Source organism: Neoarius graeffei, chromosome 8 (assembly GCF_027579695.1).
Source record: "Neoarius graeffei isolate fNeoGra1 chromosome 8, fNeoGra1.pri, whole genome shotgun sequence".
Classification (NCBI taxonomy): domain Eukaryota; kingdom Metazoa; phylum Chordata; class Actinopteri; order Siluriformes; family Ariidae; genus Neoarius; species Neoarius graeffei.
This window is the reverse complement of record NC_083576.1, coordinates 44,626,909-44,645,877: the sequence shown is the minus strand read 5'-3', so window position 1 is coordinate 44,645,877 and position 18,969 is coordinate 44,626,909. Positions and strand designations below refer to the sequence as shown.

At 42.5% G+C, this 18,969-nt stretch overlaps 1 protein-coding gene across 5 annotated transcripts in view; it reads left to right on the top strand.

Annotated features, from left to right (window-relative positions):
- Positions 1-18,969, top strand: part of rps6kal (ribosomal protein S6 kinase a, like) — a 165,685-nt gene that overhangs the window by 74,723 nt on the left and 71,993 nt on the right. For all 5 annotated transcript variants that reach the window (XM_060927660.1, XM_060927657.1, XM_060927658.1 and 2 more), the window contains one exon: positions 18,535-18,641. In XM_060927660.1, the coding sequence (XP_060783643.1) occupies positions 18,535-18,641 (107 nt within the window). The remainder of the gene's footprint in view (positions 1-18,534; positions 18,642-18,969) is intronic.

Sequence of the window (18,969 nt, the reverse complement as noted above, 5' to 3'; positions counted from 1 at the left end):
GCGACCTTTGTTTACTGCAGAAGCCAGATTAAGCATGGACTTAAGCTAGCCGCACACCACGGCGATCCACGCGGTACCGAACCGACCCATTTCAGAGCCGACTCCCGACAGGGCACGCACATATCCCCCGACTGTTGACGAGTGCAGTCGCGATTGAAGCGACACGTGACAACTTAATAGCTTTGTGATTGGCTATTGGATATAGTTACTGTTAAATCCAACACTTGAAGATGCTACAGGCTGAATTACAAATGACACAACATGGAATATGTAGCGCACTATCTAGGCTGCATGAGCTATTATTCCCAACCTTAAATAGTGCACTTATATAGGGGAGTTAAAGCGATTTGGAATTCAGCCACACAACTTGAGCAGAGTGGCTTTCCAGCCCACTGTGTCTATGGATAAAGCTTCAGTCTATGGATTTACAGTATATACCTGCATTAGGTGCTACCCACACGTATTTCTCGCGCTAGAAATTGTGTTTAATGATGTCACGTATTATATGCGAAAGATATGATTGGCTATTGCTTGCGACTCTCGCCGATCAGTCTGGCTCCCGATTAGTTTTTCGAATCGGCTGTGAGATGAGTCGGTACCATCGAAAACTAGTCTTTACGCCTGACTCGCGACTTCAGTTGGCTCGGTACGCTGAAAATCGGCGTAGTGTGCGGCTAGCTAAAGAGTAATGGATCGGAGTAGTGCCTTGAAAGCGTTAATTATTGTGCAGGTGCTATTTACATCTTTAATTTTAGAAGCCCAACTACTGCTCCAAGAGCACAGGCGATGTGATTAGGGGGTAGGATTTGGGGAAATAACGCCATCTACAGGTTTGGAATGCTTATGAATGTGATTGAAAACGCAGATGTTCGGTTATGTGTGGAAGGGATTTTTTTCGAAGACGAGGTGGTGTGGATAAAACATTTTTATAAACAGAGGGGGGGAAAATGTTCGGTTTTAAAAATACCCGGCTACGTGTGTACATGGCATTAAACTTGACCAGATTGGATGGGGAGCGTTACAACCTGCCATTTTCAGGTCTCTTCACAGACCTACTTTGGGGTTCAAGTCTGGGCTTTGGCTGGGCCACTCAAGGACTTGGAGAGGCTTGTCCTGAAGCCCACCCCAGAGTTGTCTTGGCTGAATGCTTTGGGCCATTGTTGTGCTAGAGAGTGAATGTTTACCCCAATCTGAGGTTGCTTGCAGGTTTACTTCAAGTGATTCATGGTTCAGTTCTGACCCATATCCCTGTTGGTGAGGGGGGAAATCCCCTGTCCCTTAGCATGATGCTGCCATGACCATGCTTCATTTCTTTAAAGCAGTTTTTGCCTCCACAGACCAGAGAATCAACTTTTGGTATGCTCTGAGTAATTTTGACCACCTGCCAATATGCCTTTTACGTTTTTCCATCTAGCCACCCTATCTTTTTTTTTTTCTGTAATAAAACAAGAAAATCTCATTTTATTTTTGTTTTTCCCTTCTGCGTTTTCATTTTTGCTAGAGAACACCAAAGACCACAATTTTTTTTTTTTTTTTTTTCCCCTTTCACATGCAAAGACAGCAAGTGGAGCCCATCCACATCAGATTTGCCTTAATATCAACAGGGGCAAGGTGCAGCCTGAAGAGGTGTGTCTTCAGTCTGCACCTTGAAGGTGGCCAGGGAGTCAGCAGTTTTGACCTCAGTGGGAAGGTCATTCCACCAACAGAGAACCAGGACAAATAGCAATCTTGAGCAGGCTGGGCAGGAGCAGAGAGGAGAAGGGGCCAGGCAACCAGTAGTAACAGAGTGTAGGGATCTGGCTGGCATGTAGGGTTGGCTCAGTCTCTGGAGGTATACTGGATCTAACCCCTTGACTGCCTGGTAAGCTAGCACCAGTGTCTTTAATTTGATGCGAGCTGTGACAGGTAGCCAGTGCAGGGCAGTGAGCAGAGGGGTAATGTAGGAGGAACGAGGGAGGTTGTAGACCAGGCGGGCTGCAGGGGTCTGATGACAGATGCTGGAAGGCTGGTAAGGAGAGTTTTGCAGTAGTCCAAGTGGGAGAGAATCAGTGCTTGGACCAGGAGCTGAGTCGAGGAGGTGGTGAGGAAAGGGCGGATCCTTCGGATGTTGTAAAGGCAAGGCAAGTTTATTTATATAGCACATTTCATACACAATGGCAGTTCAATGTGCTTTACAGAAGCAAAAACAAAAACAGTAAACAATAGAGAAATAAAATTACATAAAATAATTTTTATTCTAAAACAATTAATTAAAAGAATTAAAAGAAAATAATAAGAATTAAACAATAGTAGAAATAAAATAATAAAATGCCAAAAAGAAAAAAGGAGAAAAATAAAAAGAAACCAGCAGAATAAAATAGAATAAAATTAAAGTAAATTTAAAACATGCAGAGAAAGTAAAGATTATAAAAAATGTAAAAATATTAATTATTTAACAGAAAGCATCTGAAAACAGTTTGGTCTTTAACCTAGATTTGAAGCTGCTAACAGCAGGAGCATTTTTAATGTCCTCTGGCAGTTGGTTCTATAGATGTACTGCATAGTAGCTAAAAGCTGCTTCACCACACTTTGTTTTAACAACTGGTTTTAATCGTAAATTTTTCTGTTGCGATCTGGTAGATCTGATTGGGTTAGGCCGCTGCAACATATCAGAGAGGTAATTGGGCCCTGTACCATTTAGAGATTTGTACACCAGCAGCAATACTTTAAAGCCAATTCTGTAGCTTACTGGAAGCCAGTGAAGGGACCTTAGAATTGGAGTAATGTGCTCTGTTCTTTTTGTTCGTGTGAGAACCCTAGCCGCTGCATTTTGAACCAGCTGAAGTCGTTTGATAGTCTTTTTTGGCAGGCCTGTGAAAAGGCCATTGCAGTAATCAACCCTACTAGAGATGAAGGCATGTATTAGTTTTTCCAGATCATTTTTTGACATAAGTCCTCTTAGTTTGGAAATGTTTTTTAGGTGATAAAATGCCGTTTTAGTGATTGCTTTCATGTGACATCTTAAAGGAGAAAGCTGCATGTCCAGGTCACTGCAGAGATGTTCACTGAAGAGGAGAGTCTGTCGTCGAACACCACCCCTAGGTTATTTGCATTGGGTGAAGGTGACCTCGAGGTTTTCCTCCAGGGAGATGACAAAGTCCAGGGGTGGAGAGGATGGAGCAAGAATGTAGGTTACCTCTGTCTTGCTTGGGTTGAGCTTCAGGTGATGGTTGTCCATCCAGCTCTGGATATCACACAGGCAAGCAGAGATGCGAATGGAGGCCAGTGTGTCAGAAGGAGGAAAAGGGAGAAACAGTTGAGTGACATCAGTATAGCAGTGGTAGAATCAGAATCACACTTATTGCCAGGTATGTGAACACGCACGAGGAATTTGACTCCGGTTTCACTTGGCTCTCTTAGTACAAACAGATTTTAAAAAAAAAGCATAGACAAAAAAACAAAACAAAAAGCTATGTACATGTAGAATCTTATGGTGCATAGTGCAAGGATGACTTAGTAAATATAAATATACAGTGTGTACAGAATGACGGTATGAGTGTGCAGATATTTCACAGTTGATGTTACTGATATTTGAGTCCGGTTTTAGCTGTTCATCACAGAGACAGCCTGAGGGGAAAAACTGTTCTTTTGTCTGGTTGTTTTTGCGTACAGTGTTCTGTAGCGTCTCCCAGAGGGGAGAAGTTTAAACAATTTGTGACCAGGGTGTGATGGGTCTGCAGAGATGTTACCTGCCTGTTTCCTGACTCTGGACAGGTACAGGTCTTGGATGGAAGGCAGGCTGACACCAATAATTTTCTCTGCAGACCTTATTGTCCATTGCAGTCTGTTCTTGTCCTGCTTGGTGACTGATCCAAACCAGACAGTGATGGAAGAGCAGAGAACAGACTGAATGATGGCAGGGTAGAATTGCGTCAGCAGCTCCTTAGACAGGTTGAGCTTCCTGAGCTGGCGCAGAAAGTACAACCTCTGATGGGCCATTTTGATGGTGACTGTTGGTCTCCCACTTCAGGTCCCGGGAGATTGTGGAGCCTAGAAACCTGAAGGTTTCAACAGCAGTCACTGTGTTGATGGTGATGGGTGGCAGGGTGGGGGGGCTCCTCCTAAAGTCCACTGTCATCTCCACAGTTTTGAGCCTGTTCAGCTCCAGATTGTTCTGACCGCACCAACAGACCAGCCGTTCAACCTCCCGTCTGTATGCAGATTCGTCTCGGATGAGGCCGATGACCGTTGTCGTCTGCAAATTTCAGGAGTTTAACAGATTCTGTTAAACTGTTTGTGGATGTACCATGAACAGAGATGAGCAGGCCGAGAAACTGTGTGTAGAGGGAGAAGAGAAACAGACCAAGGACTGAACCTTGGGGGACACCAGTGGCAAGTGGGCATGGTGCTGATGTAGTACCAGACTGGGTAATCTGGAAGGAGTGACCAGAGAGAGGTAGTACTTGAACCAATCCAGGGCTGTCCTGCAGATCCCCAGAGCTGATGGGGATGACAGGAGGCTGGGGTAATCAACAGTGTCAAATGCAGCAGAAAGGTCAAAGAGAATCAGGACAGAGGAGACAGAGGTGGCACATGCTATATGAAGTGCCTCACTGATTGAGAGAAGCGCAGTCTGGGTTGAGTGTCCGGCTTGGAAGCCAGACTGGTGAGGATCCAGGAGGTTGTTTTGAGAGAGAAAAGAGGAGAGTTGGTTAGCAAAAGCACATTCAAGTGTCTTTGAGAGGAAGGAGAGAAGAGAAGCCAGGTGGTAGTTCTGGATGACCGAGGGGTCTTGGTTGGGGGTTTTTCAGCAGAGGGGTGATGGGGCCCATTTAAAACTGGAGGGAAAGTATCTAGAGAACAAGGAGGAGTTGACGAGGGAAGTGATGAATGCGAGGATGTCAGAGGTGATGGTGTGTAGGAGAAATGAGGGGATGGGGACAAGGGCACAGGTGGTAGGAAGGTGAGAGAGCCAGATGTGGAAGGGGAGGGGAATCGGAGAACGGGAAGGTGTTGTTGAAGGCATTCTCTTTTCGGATTATCCGTCTGTCTGTATGTCCGTCTGTGCTTCGTTCAAGATGATCTTTATTGCAATATCAGAAGAACAACTGGTTGAATGCTTGTAAGATTTTGATGAATGAATCATCGAACCAGCGGATGAACTGAATTTTGAAACGATCCAGACAACATCAAGGTCACAGCAAGGTGAAATGTCTGTAATAGTTCTTTTCAGTAGCTTCCTTCCTGTTTGTTATACAGAGATGTTACATGTTTACGTTCAGGGTTCAAGGCCATTTTCTGGCTATGTATGACCTTTGCCATTCTACCGTGCATTCTTGTTAGTACATCTCAAGAATGAGTGGTTGAAATGAGTTCTATTTGGTGTACAGATGATAAATGACTATAAGGAATAAAGTTCAACATAATCTTTCATTATGACTTCAGATGTTGGTTTTCCTTTTTACCATGTTTTCTATTTGTCTGTCCGTGCATCCATCTGAGAATCTCGGTAGTGTGATATTTCAGGGAGTGTTTTAAATGTTTGTCTGATGTACAGTTGCAGTCAAAAGTTTGGAGACACCTTCTAATTCAATGGTTTTTCTTTAGTTTTTATTAAGACACTCCCTGTCTTAAAGTAACGATGGACTGTCGTTTCTGTTTACTTAGTTGAGCAGTTCTTGAAATAATATGGATTACTATAGTTGTACTCAAGTGGAAGAGTTTAAGTATCTCGGGATCTTGTTCACGAGTGAGGGAAGGATGGAGCGTGAGATCGACAGGCGGATCGGTGCAGCCTCCGCAGTGATGCGGTCGCTTTACCGGTCCGTCGTGGTGAAGAAGGAGCTGAGCCAAAAGGCGAAGCTCTCAATTTACCGGTCGATCTATGTTCCGACTCTCACCTATGGTCATGAGCTTTGGGTAATGACCGAAAGAACAAGATTGCGGATACAAGCGGCCGTATTAAATGAGTTTCCTTCGCAGGGTGGCTGGGTGCTCCCTCAGAGATAGGGTGAGAAGCACAGTCACTCGGGAGGAGCTCGGAGTAGAGCCGCTACTCCTCCACATCGAGAGGAACCAGCTGAGGTGGCTCGGGCATCTTTTTCGGATGCCTCCTGGACGCCTCCCTGGGGAGGTGTTCCAGGCATGTCCCCCCGGGAGGAGGCCCCGGGGAAGACCCAGGACACGCTGGAGGGACTATGTCTCTCGGCTGGCCTGGGAACGCCTCAGTGTTCTTCCCGAGGAGCTGACCTAGGTGTCTGGGGAAAGGGAAGTTTGGGCTTCCATGCTTAGACTGCTGCCTCCGCGACCCGGTCCCGGATAAAGCGGAAGGAGACGAGACTATAGTTGTGGAACAGGGCTATTTACTCTATTTTTATTATTTACTGTTTGATGATCTGAAACACATTAAATGAAGGCAAGAAATTCCACTAATGAACTTTCGATAAGGCACACCTGTTAATTGAAAAGCAATCCAGGTGAACACCTCATGAAGCTGGTTAAAATAATGCCAATAGTGTGCAAAGCGTCATCAAAGTAAAACAGTGGCAACTTTTTTTAAGAATCTGAATTATGAAGTGTGTGCGCATGACACACTCACAGACTTTTTATCTCATCTCATCTCATTATCTCTAGCCGCTTTATCCTTCCACAGGGTTGCAGGCAAGCTGGAGCCTATCCCAGCTGACTACGGGCGAAAGGCGGGGTACACCCTGGACAAGTCGCCAGGTCATCACAGGGCTGACACATAGACACAGACAACCATTCACACTCACATTCACACCTACGCTCAATTTAGAGTCACCAGTTAACCTAACCTGCATGTCTTTGGACTGTGGGGGAAACCGGAGCACCCGGAGGAAACCCACGCGGACACGGGGAGAACATGCAAACTCCACAGACTTTTTATATATAAAAAAATAAAATTGGTGTGTCTACGTACACACACACACACACACACACACACACACACACACAAATGTCTGTATAGTGTGTTTGTATATGGGTGTGTACACACACACACACACACACACACACACACACACACATATATATACACATTCATTCACTGTGTGTATGTATGTGTAGAAAATAGTCAAAATAGGTGTGTCCAAACTTTTTTGGACTGATTCAAGATTTTTATTCGTCCCAAGGGAAATTTGTCTTGGACATACACATAGCTGCCGCATGAGACACAACACATGACGCCAAAAAAAAAAAAAAAAACAATACAGACATAAAGTGCCATCGTAGAGATGCATAAAGTGCGTACTTAAAGTGCATACCTAGTGCGGCCCCATACATGCATGCATACATAGCATTACAAGACTGGTAGTTTGTTAACGACATGAGTTCAATAAGTTCACAGACATTGGAATAAAAGAGAACTTGTACCTGTTCAAAAACCTTTTTTTGTTTTTAACTGGGACTCTGTATCGCCTGCCAGAGGGTAGCAGCTCATACTCTGGGTTCAAAACATGTGATGGGTCCTCAATTATTTTCCTGGCCTGCCTGAGTACAGATTCTTCATATGTTACTTGGAGGGTGGGGTAATCCCTCACCCCCACTACTTTCAGTGCAGAGCAGGTCAGTCTGTTGATTTGGGACTTTACTCTTACTGTTAGATTTCCAAACCAAACAGTGATTGCATAGCGTAGTACACTCTCAACAACAGCACGATAAAAAAGTAACATTATCCTCTGTTGAACACCAAACACCCTGAGTCTACGTAAAAAGTGTAATCTCTGCTGGATCCTAGTACACACATTATTAACATGAACATTCCAGGACAGATTGTTATCAAAGTAAACACCCAAATATTTATAAGAGTCAACCTGAGCAATATTGGTATCAAAAATGAGTAATGGAGTGTGGTCTCCTACCTGACTGGGGTCAAAGACCATTTCTTCTGTTTTTTTTCGCATTTACAGTGAGGTGGTGCTCCTCACACCACTGCACGAACCTATGTACCTCTTGCTTATAAACAGAGGTGTTTAGATCCCCATCTAACAGACACAAGATGGCGGTGTCATCAGAAAATTTAACAAATGAAACAGTAGGGTGTCTGCTAATGCAATCATTTGTGTATGCTATGAACAAGGGGGGAGAACTCGCGCAACCTTGAGGAACTCCCGTACTTATTGTTTTTAACTGAGATATTGTTTGGTTCGCTCTGACCTGTTGTGTCCTGTTTGTTAAAAAGGAGTGGTACCACCTGATGATATATGGATTAACAGACATGTGTTGAAGTTTACTAAGAAGGATGTGTGGCTGCACGGTGTTAAATGCAGAGCTGAAATCAACAAACAGTAGTCTGGCATAAGCCTTAGGATTTTCAAGATGTTGCAGGATTGAATGTGTTATGGTCAGAATAGACTGGTACTATACGTGGAATTATTATTTGTAACCAGTGGTTGAACTGATTTTAGATTTTGAAGTTGATCTAAACAGGATCAAAGTCACAAAGGTCAAATGTCAAAAATGGCTTTTCTAGTTCCTTTTTTTAATTAGAAGTAGATTGCATAATGTAAGACAAGAAAGCAGTCTACATTTCCATTATGATGAAAGAAAAAGGAAAAAAACCCAAAGAAATACAACAAATGGTGTCCCACCTAAATAAACGCAAAAGTACACTGTTAGTATACCTTCCCTCCCTAACCCCATCTGCTCAGAACATTATACATGTCGATACATATAGTGATGGACAGTTAAGGACAAAAGGTAAAAAAAAAAATAATAATAATAAATGATAGTGGACAGTTGCTTGCGCAAGGAGAGTCTGCTATGGGTTGTTTTTTAGGTAACGGACAAAGGGTACCCAGATCTTGTTAAATTGCAACTCTCTGCTCCTCAGAGCAAACCTTATTTTTTCAAGGTTGAGGTTGTCAGCCATTTCTTTGAGCCACATCATCTTAAAATTGTGAGCCGCCTCCTTCTTCCAGAATGTCAAGATCAGTTTCTTGGCTGTAAGCAGGCCATAAGAAAGAAGCTGCCTTTGTGCTCTTCTCAATACTGGTGTGGCGTCTGATACTCCCAACACAATTAAGACAGGGTCAGGATCGGTGTGAATCATAAGAGCATCAGGGAGTATTTTTAAAAAAAAATTTGTCCAGAATCTCTCTATCCTAGGACAGCGAGCAAAGCAGTGGAGGAGGTTTGTCTCTGTTATATTGCATTTGTCACACTGTGAGGATAGATCTGGAAACATTTTGTGGCACTTTGATTTTGAGTAGTGGCGTCTACACGAAACGTAATGAGACAGTGACTACGTTTACATGCACATCCAAATCGAGCTGCTGTCGGTAATCGAGCTGAAGGTCCCAGCAGGGTGCCAGAGAAATCCAATCGTACATGCACACAATGAAATCGGGCTATTATGTGAGGTGCATTGTGCACCCGAGCCACAGGTGGCGCTACACGCCCCATCGTGTTGGTACACTTCCGGTTGTCGTCATGAAGAAGAGCTATTCAAGAGTGTAAACAAAGTTATCAGTTCCGTGTTCTCCAGTGCGCGTTTTTCTCCCGTCCATGAATTTTAATATATTCAACTCCTTAAGCTGAATGAGCATGAACTCTGTCTCCTCATTGCTCCAGAAGTGCACGTTTCTGCTTGCCTGTGGCAGTGGGGGCGTGGTCAAGCACCGGTCTGTGACAGGAGGGCGGAGCCAGGGAAGGTGAGTGACAGAATCACGACACCTGACGGTAATTAACCTGTGTTTGTGTGTCTTCCCAGTAACCGCGCCCTATTTAAGGAGGCAGAGGGAGAGCAGAGGGGAGAGCTCATCCCGGGACTAGAACACAGCGTGCGCGTGTGTGTGTGTGTTTCTTTCTCTCAAGAATAAAAGTAGGCTGTTAAACTGAAAAGTCTGACAATAAAAAGCCTATTAGTACCAGAAGCTTTGTCCTGCCGTCCTCTGTGCTCCACCCACATTTCAGAGAGCTCTACATCGCCATTTTCTCTTCTTCGTTTGTTCCTCCTGACCTCTTCTGCTGCTCGCTACTACTGTTGTCATGCCGACCGAGGCTGTTGTGTTTCCCGCTTGTGGTCTCGTCACTCGTCACTTCCGGAAGTAGCTCGACAACTAGCTCGATAGGGTATACATGCACAAAGTAGCTCGGCAGAAATCGCATAAACTAGGTCGTGTAGCTCGATTCCGAGAAATCAAGTTCGGTTCAATTTCAGCTGAATTAAGGTGTATACATGGCATTTTGAACTTCGATTTCAGTCGAGCAACGGCAGAAATTCGATTCTCTCTATGTGCATGTAAACGTAGTGAGTATCTTGATTTGATAGAGCAAGCATTAACCTCTTTAAGGCTCTCTTCCCAGATGCTATCAGGGATCTCTGTCCCCAGTTCATTTTCCCATGCAGTTTTTATTGCTGTCATAGAGAGGGGATTAATGGAGTGTAGTAAGTCATAGAAGTGCGACACCTTTCTGTCAGAACCTGTTTTCTGAAAATACCTATTGAGAGCCGAGGTTTAGGCACTTTCAAAGGAGGGTAGGTGGGTACGGACATAGTTTCTGATCTGAAAAAATGACTCCTAGGGAGCTTTGTGTTTTTTTTCAACTGAGCAAAAGAGGCAAAAATTCCATTCAAATAAAGGTCACCAGTTGTGTAAATGCCCAACATTCTCCATTGTAAGAATCTAGTGTTGAGCTGGGATGATGGAAACACGGGATTCCAATGTTCATACAATACTTTTGAAATATCAAACAAAAACGACAAATCAAAATACAAAACAAAAAAAAAAATCAATTTTTTTAGACTGGCAAACATTGTGTAATCGTGCAAAATATCAGTCTATTACTCTTCAGAAACCTTTTATTTTTGTTCCGTGTCTTAGTTTTGTTTGACGCAATTTATTTTGGTTGCGATTCCAGCTTTCTCGTTTGCGCTCCCTGACTTTTTGCTTGCAGTTTTGGCACAAACTTCACGTGTGGGTGGGCTGTCCAGGAATGCATTCCCATTGGGTAACTTGTGTTTGACTGACAGACACGCTCGGCCATTCCCCCAGAAGCTGTTGCAGTCACTGTTTGACGAGTGACCGATCCATTGACGGTAAACAAGGATCGAGTGGACTTCAGTGGCGACTATGATATTGAATTAATTCAACAAAGTGTAAATTCAATATCATAGTCGCTACTGAAGTCCACTCGATCCTTGTTTACCGTCAATGGATCGGTCACTCGTCAAACAGTCCGCCAGAATCCGAGTAGGGAATGGCTGAGCGTAGCTGTCAGTCAAACACAAGTTAGCCAATGGGAATGCATTCCTGGACAGCCCACCTACACGTGAAGTTTGTGCCAAAACTGCAAGCAAAAAGTCAGGGAGCGCAAACGAGAAAGCTGGAATCGCAACCAAAATAAATTACACCAAACAAAACTGAGAAAGACGCGGAACAAAAATAAAAGGTTTCTGAAGAGTAATAGACTGATATTTTGCACGATTACACGAATAATTTGTTTGCCAGTCTAAAAAAATTGACTACTTTTTGTTTTTTTGTATTTTGATTTGTTGTTTTTGTTTAATATTTCAAATGTATTGTATGAACATTTTGGCACAAAATTGATTCCATAGATTCCTAGCTAAAGGGAGCAGGAAAGAAAGTGAAGTGATCCCAAAATATGTCTTAATTTATGTGTGAACAATGCTATTATAGCATTGTTCACATCTCCAAGACGGTTATTAATGCCGTCCAATTTTAGTCCAAACTCGGAGCGGAGCGACTTTAGCTCTGTTAGCACATCTGCTATGTCGGCCATCTTACTGGTTTCCGCACGTTCAGGTGTTGAGGCCTTTTTCTTGTTGTAAGCGGTCGATTTACGAGCTCGAGTAAAAAAATTCCTTTGTCACATGAGATGTTGACATAGTTGACATTGAGTGGGAAATCTGAATTCCAAGCCGCTATCCGGGGAATAAAAGGATTTTTGTGCACGGTTGACCGAAACCCCTCTTTTAAGTTGGCATCTTTGTCAGGTCACGTGACAAATAATAATTTATTTATATATAGAGCCAGCCAGCCCTGAGCGCGTGACGTCACAGCAGGAACCGGTTTTAAGGCCGAGGCCTTTGACAGCTATAGAGCAAAGTCATATTAATAAAAATTTATGGTGGAAGTAAGAAATCCCGTTACCGACTTGCTCAACTAAGACTGATTTGACTTCATTGATTGTGGGTTGACTCTCATTAAAACAGGATGGGTGTTATAACCTATGCAACATACATGTACATGCATGCATTTTCACTGATAAAACGTAAAAGACTAATTAAATAATCAGATGAACTGAGACAATCACATTCTGAAGCAAATTAAATAATCTTATACCGGTAACTTAAACACACAATACAAGTTACATGTATTAATTTAAATGCAGGTAAAAAAGCTTTTTTTTTTTAATCCAAATGAGAGTCGGTGCTTACCCGTCTGTGTTCTCGATTCTTGAAGGCCGATTGTTTTTGAAACAATCTGACTTTCAGTTATTCGTTTAGTTCTCCGTTCATTCACTTCTTCCATGTAAGGGAGAGATGGCAGCAATATCCAGTTTAGAAATCAGATGTCTGCTCCACTCATTCACTTTTCTTCATACTGTGTATTCCGCCATTATTGCTGGGCTCAGGCAATTACTAAAACCCAGGACGGAATGGGATGTCACCAGTTTCAGCAACAACTGTAGGGAGGTCGCTGCCCGAGCGATATGTCACATCTCGTTCCGTCCCGGGTTTTAGCAACAACCCTTGGCTCACTCCGGGAGGACTGGTGCAACTGAACTCACTTTCCTTTTAAAAAAAAAAAGAAAATATTTTTCTTGTAGTTTTCTTTAATTGTTGGTACTGCACCCTCTTTCAATACGGGCTAACGCTCCTCAACAGATCAGAGGTCTCGTACGAGTCTTCAGTAAAATGTGCAGAGCAGAGGAGAGACCACTTCGTAGGTGCCCAATGTGCCCATGAACTTCTCACAAAACGCGTCCAAATCTTTGCAGTTTGAACATTCTTGGGCCATGAATGCAACGTAAATCCACCTTCTGTCGTGTTGCTGCACCCGCCAGCAACACATCTACGTGGCATGGCGATAAATTAGCTCAAAATGGAGGATCGGAGTTGCAGTCAGCTCTGTGTTTTAGTATAGTGGAAATGGTGATGAGACCGATAGACTTCCTGCTGTGACGTTAGGCGACTCGTTTTAGATTTTTCGGATCACGGATCCGCCGACGGCAGTTAAATACTACCACTGAAAAAATAGTCTGTGTGTATTTTTATCTGAACCGCCGAAACGTACAAAAAGAAATGACAATTTTTGGGTCACACATTTTTCTTGTAACAGCATTGTATCCCCAGTACTAGATCCTATTTGTCACAAGTGAAAAGGAAAAATCGTAAATACAAACGACAACGTGTGTTGTATATATCCACTTCAGCCAAGTCAGAAAATGAAACTAATTTACGACCGCTTTACAACAGTATAAACCTCGTGCTGATCATGGCTGACAGCATGGCTTCCGAGCCATCGACTCAACTCTATGTAAGCGTAACGTGGTAAACCAAAATCTTTTCATTGTCTCAATGACCAAAACGTGGGTGATTTCATCTCTCAAGTGTTGAAGATAAACAATGAAAAGATCAGAACGATCTTTGGTTCACAGAGAGAAGGTAGTGATTTAACCAGGGCCATGCTGAACATGCCTTGCAGTAACGTTAGTTCGAAATTTTGGCTGCAGGTATCTGACTGTAGAATTAGAAGAGGAAAGTGCCGGAGAGTCTTATCGAACCGAGTATCACAAAGGTATCAGCCCTCGATGTGCTAAGGAGCGCTCAACGGTCATATAATCACACACCTTCAGAAAAGTACATACTGGAATACTAGTCCAGTTTTATATTAGCGCGCGCACACACACACACACACACACACACACACACACACACACACACACACACGTGTTGTGTACCTACTTAGGATTTGCGCATTCTTAAGAATTGTCATTGGGAATGCCAGGCTAGCAGTAGTATTTCAAATTGATTAACCACATTACAGTAAATCAAAAGAAGAAATACATTTTTGGCTAATTTGTATTATATTTTTCAAGATTTTCTTTAAGTGGCTGATGGCTAGCGATAGCCTCATGAGCATATGTATGGTACTTGTACAAGTATAAATTGGTGTATAGAAAAACAGCTCTGATATTTGTGGATCAGTGTTTTTGAGATCAGACAAGTACATGTATCTGTGGTACAAAATATCTCTTGCTGTGTGATTTTAAGAAATGTTGAAACTGATTTTTTTTTAAGGTGTTTGTTTTAAAAAATATAAATATACTATTCATGATAAATATTGATATGTAGGAAAACAGAAATTGGACAATATGGTCAGGCAGGTTTATTTTTTCTTGTATTGGTGATGGCAGCATTTCTATTTTGTGCTGCTAGCATGCAAGCTTGCCTGTCAGCTAGCGGAATGCAATGATGTGGAAGCTTCAAAATTCCATATTTTATTCAGGATAGAACATAGATGACATATCAAATGTTTAAACTGAGAAAATGTATCATTTAAAGAGAAAAATTAGGTGATTTTTAAATTTCATGACAACAACACATCTCAAAGTTGGGACAAGGCCATGTTTCCCACTGTGAGACATCCCCTTTTCTCTTTACAACAGTCTGTAAACGTCTGGGGACTGAGGAGACAAGTTGCTCAAGTTTAGGGATAGGAATGTTAACCCATTCTTGTCTAATGTAGGATTCTAGTTGCTCAACTGTCTTAGGTCTTTTTTGTCGTATCTTCCGTTTTATGATGCGCCAAATGTTTTCTATGGGTGAAAGATCTGGACTGCAGGCTGGCCAGTTCAGTACCCGGACCCTTCTTCTACGCAGCCATGATGCTGTAATTGATGCAGTATGTGGTTTGGCATTGTCATGTTGGAAAATGCAAGGTCTTCCCTGAAAGAGACGTCGTCTGGATGGGAGCATATGTTGCTGTAGAACCTGGATATACCTTTCAGCATTGATGGTGTCTTTCCAGATGTGTAAGCTGCCCATGCCACACGCACTAATGCAACCCCATACCATCAGAGATGCAGGCTTCTGAACTGAGCGCTGATAACAACTCGGGTCGTCCTTCTGCTCTTTAGTCCGAATGACACGGCGTCCCTGATTTCCATAAAGAACTTCAAATTTTGATTCGTCTGACCACAGAACAGTTTTCCACTTTGCCACAGTCCATTTTAAATGAGCCTTGGCCCAGAGAAGACGTCTGCGCTTCTGGATCGTGTTTAGAGACGGCTTCTTCTTTGAACTATAGAGTTTTAGCTGGCAACGGCGGATGGCACGGTGAATTGTGTTCACGGATAATGTTCTCTGGAAATATTCCTGAGCCCATTTTGTGATTTCCAATACAGAAGCATGCCTGTATGTGATGCAGTGCCGTCTAAGGGCCCGAAGATCACGGGCACCCAGTATGGTTTTCCGGCCTTGACCCTTACCCACAGAGATTCTTCCAGATTATCTGAATCTTTTGATATTATGCACTGTAGATGATGATATGCACTGTAGATGATGATATGTTCAAACTCTTGGCAATTTTACACTATCGAACTCCTTTCTGATATTGCTCCACTATTTGTCGGCGCAGAATTAAGGGGATTGGTGATCCTCTTCCCATCTTTACTTCTGAGAGCCGCTGCCACTCCAAGATGCTCTTTTTATACCCAGTCATGTTAATGACCTATTGCCAATTGACCTAATGAGTTGCAATTTGGTCCTCCAGCTGTTCCTTTTTTATACCTTTAACTTTTCCAGCCTCTTATTGCCCCTGTCCCAACTTTTTTGAGGTGTGTTTCTGCCACCCTCTGTAATATTTCTTCCAGTTTGTGAATGAGGGGGCGAGGTGGTTCATTGTCACCCAGACGGATCCGGAGCGATCTGTGACATGCGTCAACAAGCGGACGCTCCTCCAAGGACGGAGCATCCTTTAAAAGTTGTGCAGCAAAGTATCTAGGCTTCTTACCTATTTCAGCTCCCTCCTTTACATGCAAAATCCACAGGTTTTGTCTCCTGCTGCACCCCTCAAGGTCAATGCACTTGCCAGAGAGTTGGTCCATCATTTCATGCTCCAGCTTTATGATGGTATCAGCGACACTAGATGCTGCACGCTGCAGCTCTGTTAGCTTGTTAGCATATTCGTTTGCGGTGGTTTTAACAGCAGAGATGGCAATGTTACTTTCGCATTTGAAAGCTGCCAGTTCACCCCATTGGTGGTTGAAAGTTGGTCAATTCTTGTGTCAATTATGCCCACAATCTCAGTCTTGAGTGAGCGTAGTTCAGTATGGAGGGAAACGGTAGCCTCTAGTACAGTCGTGTTTCTTGGGCCTGAGGGCTCTCCTTCAGGGCAGTCCCTGGTGGCCGCTGGGCCCACCTCAGTTTTTTATGAGGTTGGTTTGGCATGGTCGTAGTTCACGGTTTTCAGAAATGGTGGCGAAAAAAGGTGGCGTAAAAAGTTATTTTGTATCTTGCATTAGTTAGCGACCAGAGTATTTTGTTTCAGTCAAGTTTTACAAACTTGGGCTGTGGGAGCACTGTAGCTCATTTCTTACTCAAACATGGCCTCAACTGGAGGCCATTTGAAGAAAATAGTTTGAAATTTATTTTAAAGGTATTACAGATTCATAACAAGAAGGTCTGGACATGCTGGCAGCAGAGGCATCTCTGCCAACACCATTGGTGTCGAGTTCGACTTGTTTTTAATGTGACCGAATAAGCCAAAATTAATAAAATAAATTTAGATCAGCTGTTTAGAGATGAAACGGTCTGAAAATTTAATATCACAATTATAGTGACCAAAATTAGCACGGTATTATTGCAGTATTCTTAAAATGTGCTGGAAATGTTCAGAAAGTACAGAACAAACTGAAATCATTTCACCAAATTTTATATTGAAAAATGCAAATAAAATTAGCAGCACTATGCACGGTTTGTTTGCGTAAAATTAAAATAATATTAGGGCTGCCACTAACAACTGTTTCTGTTGAGTTTTAATCTATCGACTGTTTCACACAATCATGAAAAAAATAAGCAGTCCACTCTGCTCTTAGACGCTGGGTACATGTCTGCTGAAGGTGCTGAAACCAGGCCCAGTTGTGGGAAAGGTGCAGCATCCAATAATACCTGACTGCAAAGCTACGGTTTTTGGCCAGTGGCATTCAGCGCAAGTGCTGACTTGGTTTATTTTAGCGACTGTCAGGATAATCACTATTTCAGTCATTTGAGGTTTAGGGTTTGGATTAGGATAAGGTTGGAGGTTTGGCAAGTTGTAAAACTGCTTAGGGAACATTTAACCATGATTTAGCCATGTAATAACCTCTGAAAGGCTAAATAATCTCAAGACAAATATTTACAACCACAAAAGCAAGTGAAGCTAAAATCTTTTTTTTTTTTAAACTATCTCTGACATACAAAAATTAGCAAAAAATAAACCAGCTAAATTCTGTCTTGTCTTTCCTCAGTAGAGTTGGTGTTTCAATCAAGCTAGCCAAATCTGTTTTTAGATCTATGTAACAGCCAGAGATGCACATGGTCGTTTTAAATTTGAGATGAACTTGAGATATCCACCTTCCATTCACCCCCCCCCCCCCACCCCCCCCCCCCCCACCCCAGAAAAAAAAAACGGTATTGTCATTTCTTTTCTGCCAAAGTTCAAAATGATATCTGGTGAACTGTCATTTAGGAAGAATGCACAAAAACTGAGTGCACCCATATTGTGGCTGAACTTGAAAAATGCCAAAGCACATTTCGATTAACCAAAACATTAGATTAAAAAAAAACCCAAAACAATTATTTTATTTCAGTGGTTCCATGGAACTTGGTGTTATCAGGATTATCTCGTCATCCTGATAAAAAAACAGAAGTGATCCCTAATGGTGGGTGGGTGTGAGCTTGAAAATACAATGTGGAGAATTATACTGTACAATCGAAATGAACCTTAAAAGAAGTTACGCCAAGTCTGGTTCCAGGGCATCATCAAGCCACGATTTTTGACCTACCCAAAAATCCTGAACACAAAAATGATGGGCTGTTTAACAGTCTAACTCCACAATTCAGTACTACATCGTCTTTTGACATGCTTTCAGCCACTATTTTCTCACACTTCTTAATTTGTTTTGAAACAAATCTCTGAATTTGCTTTATGCTGACTTTTACGTGAGCTTTTCAAACTGCGGTAATCAGTGATGATTAAAATTTGAAATGGTTATACTAACGTTGGGAATTACCCTAGTGGTATTCTTAGCTTTGAGTCAGTCATGCTGTTGCATGTAAAGTCAGTTTTTCATATTTTCATCTAAAATAAATAACCACAAATTACTCAGTGTTACATTTCCTTAACATTTTCATGCTCTTGTCTATCTATGTCTGTATGAAGCTTGGGTGTTGGATCTATCGTGTGTTCTGTAACGGTCACTTTTTTGTTTTTCTGTGTGACTGTAACTGCTGTTGTTGACTTATGTTGTTTGTGTGTCGTTGTTTTGTGCAAAGATCAGAGAGTAAATCTGTCCAGTTCTTACTAGGTTATGTTTACAGAGGAGGATGTGAAATTCTACCTTGCAGAGCTGGCCCTTGCATTGGATCACCTTCACAACCTAGGCATTGTTTACAGAGACCTGAAGCCTGAAAAGTAAAGTATTTCTTTCCTTTTCTGTATTTCGCTTTTGTATCTGTATCTTAACGCCTCAGCATAGTTCATGTGCTTGTCTGACTTCCACCAACAATGCGGCATAACTTCAGATCGAACAGATGTTGCGTGGAGATTTCGCTTGCCATGTGTGCTTGGCAGTGGGCCTAAACATGCTGTGCTACCAAGCCAATGATTGGTAGTTATGAAGTGTGGCCAAGCTGATTTCACAAAATTTTCACTAGCATTACAAAGTTGTTATCGTCAATCCTCTATTGCCCCTTTTCCACCAAAGCAGTTCCAGGGCTGGTTCGGAGCCAGTGCTTATGCC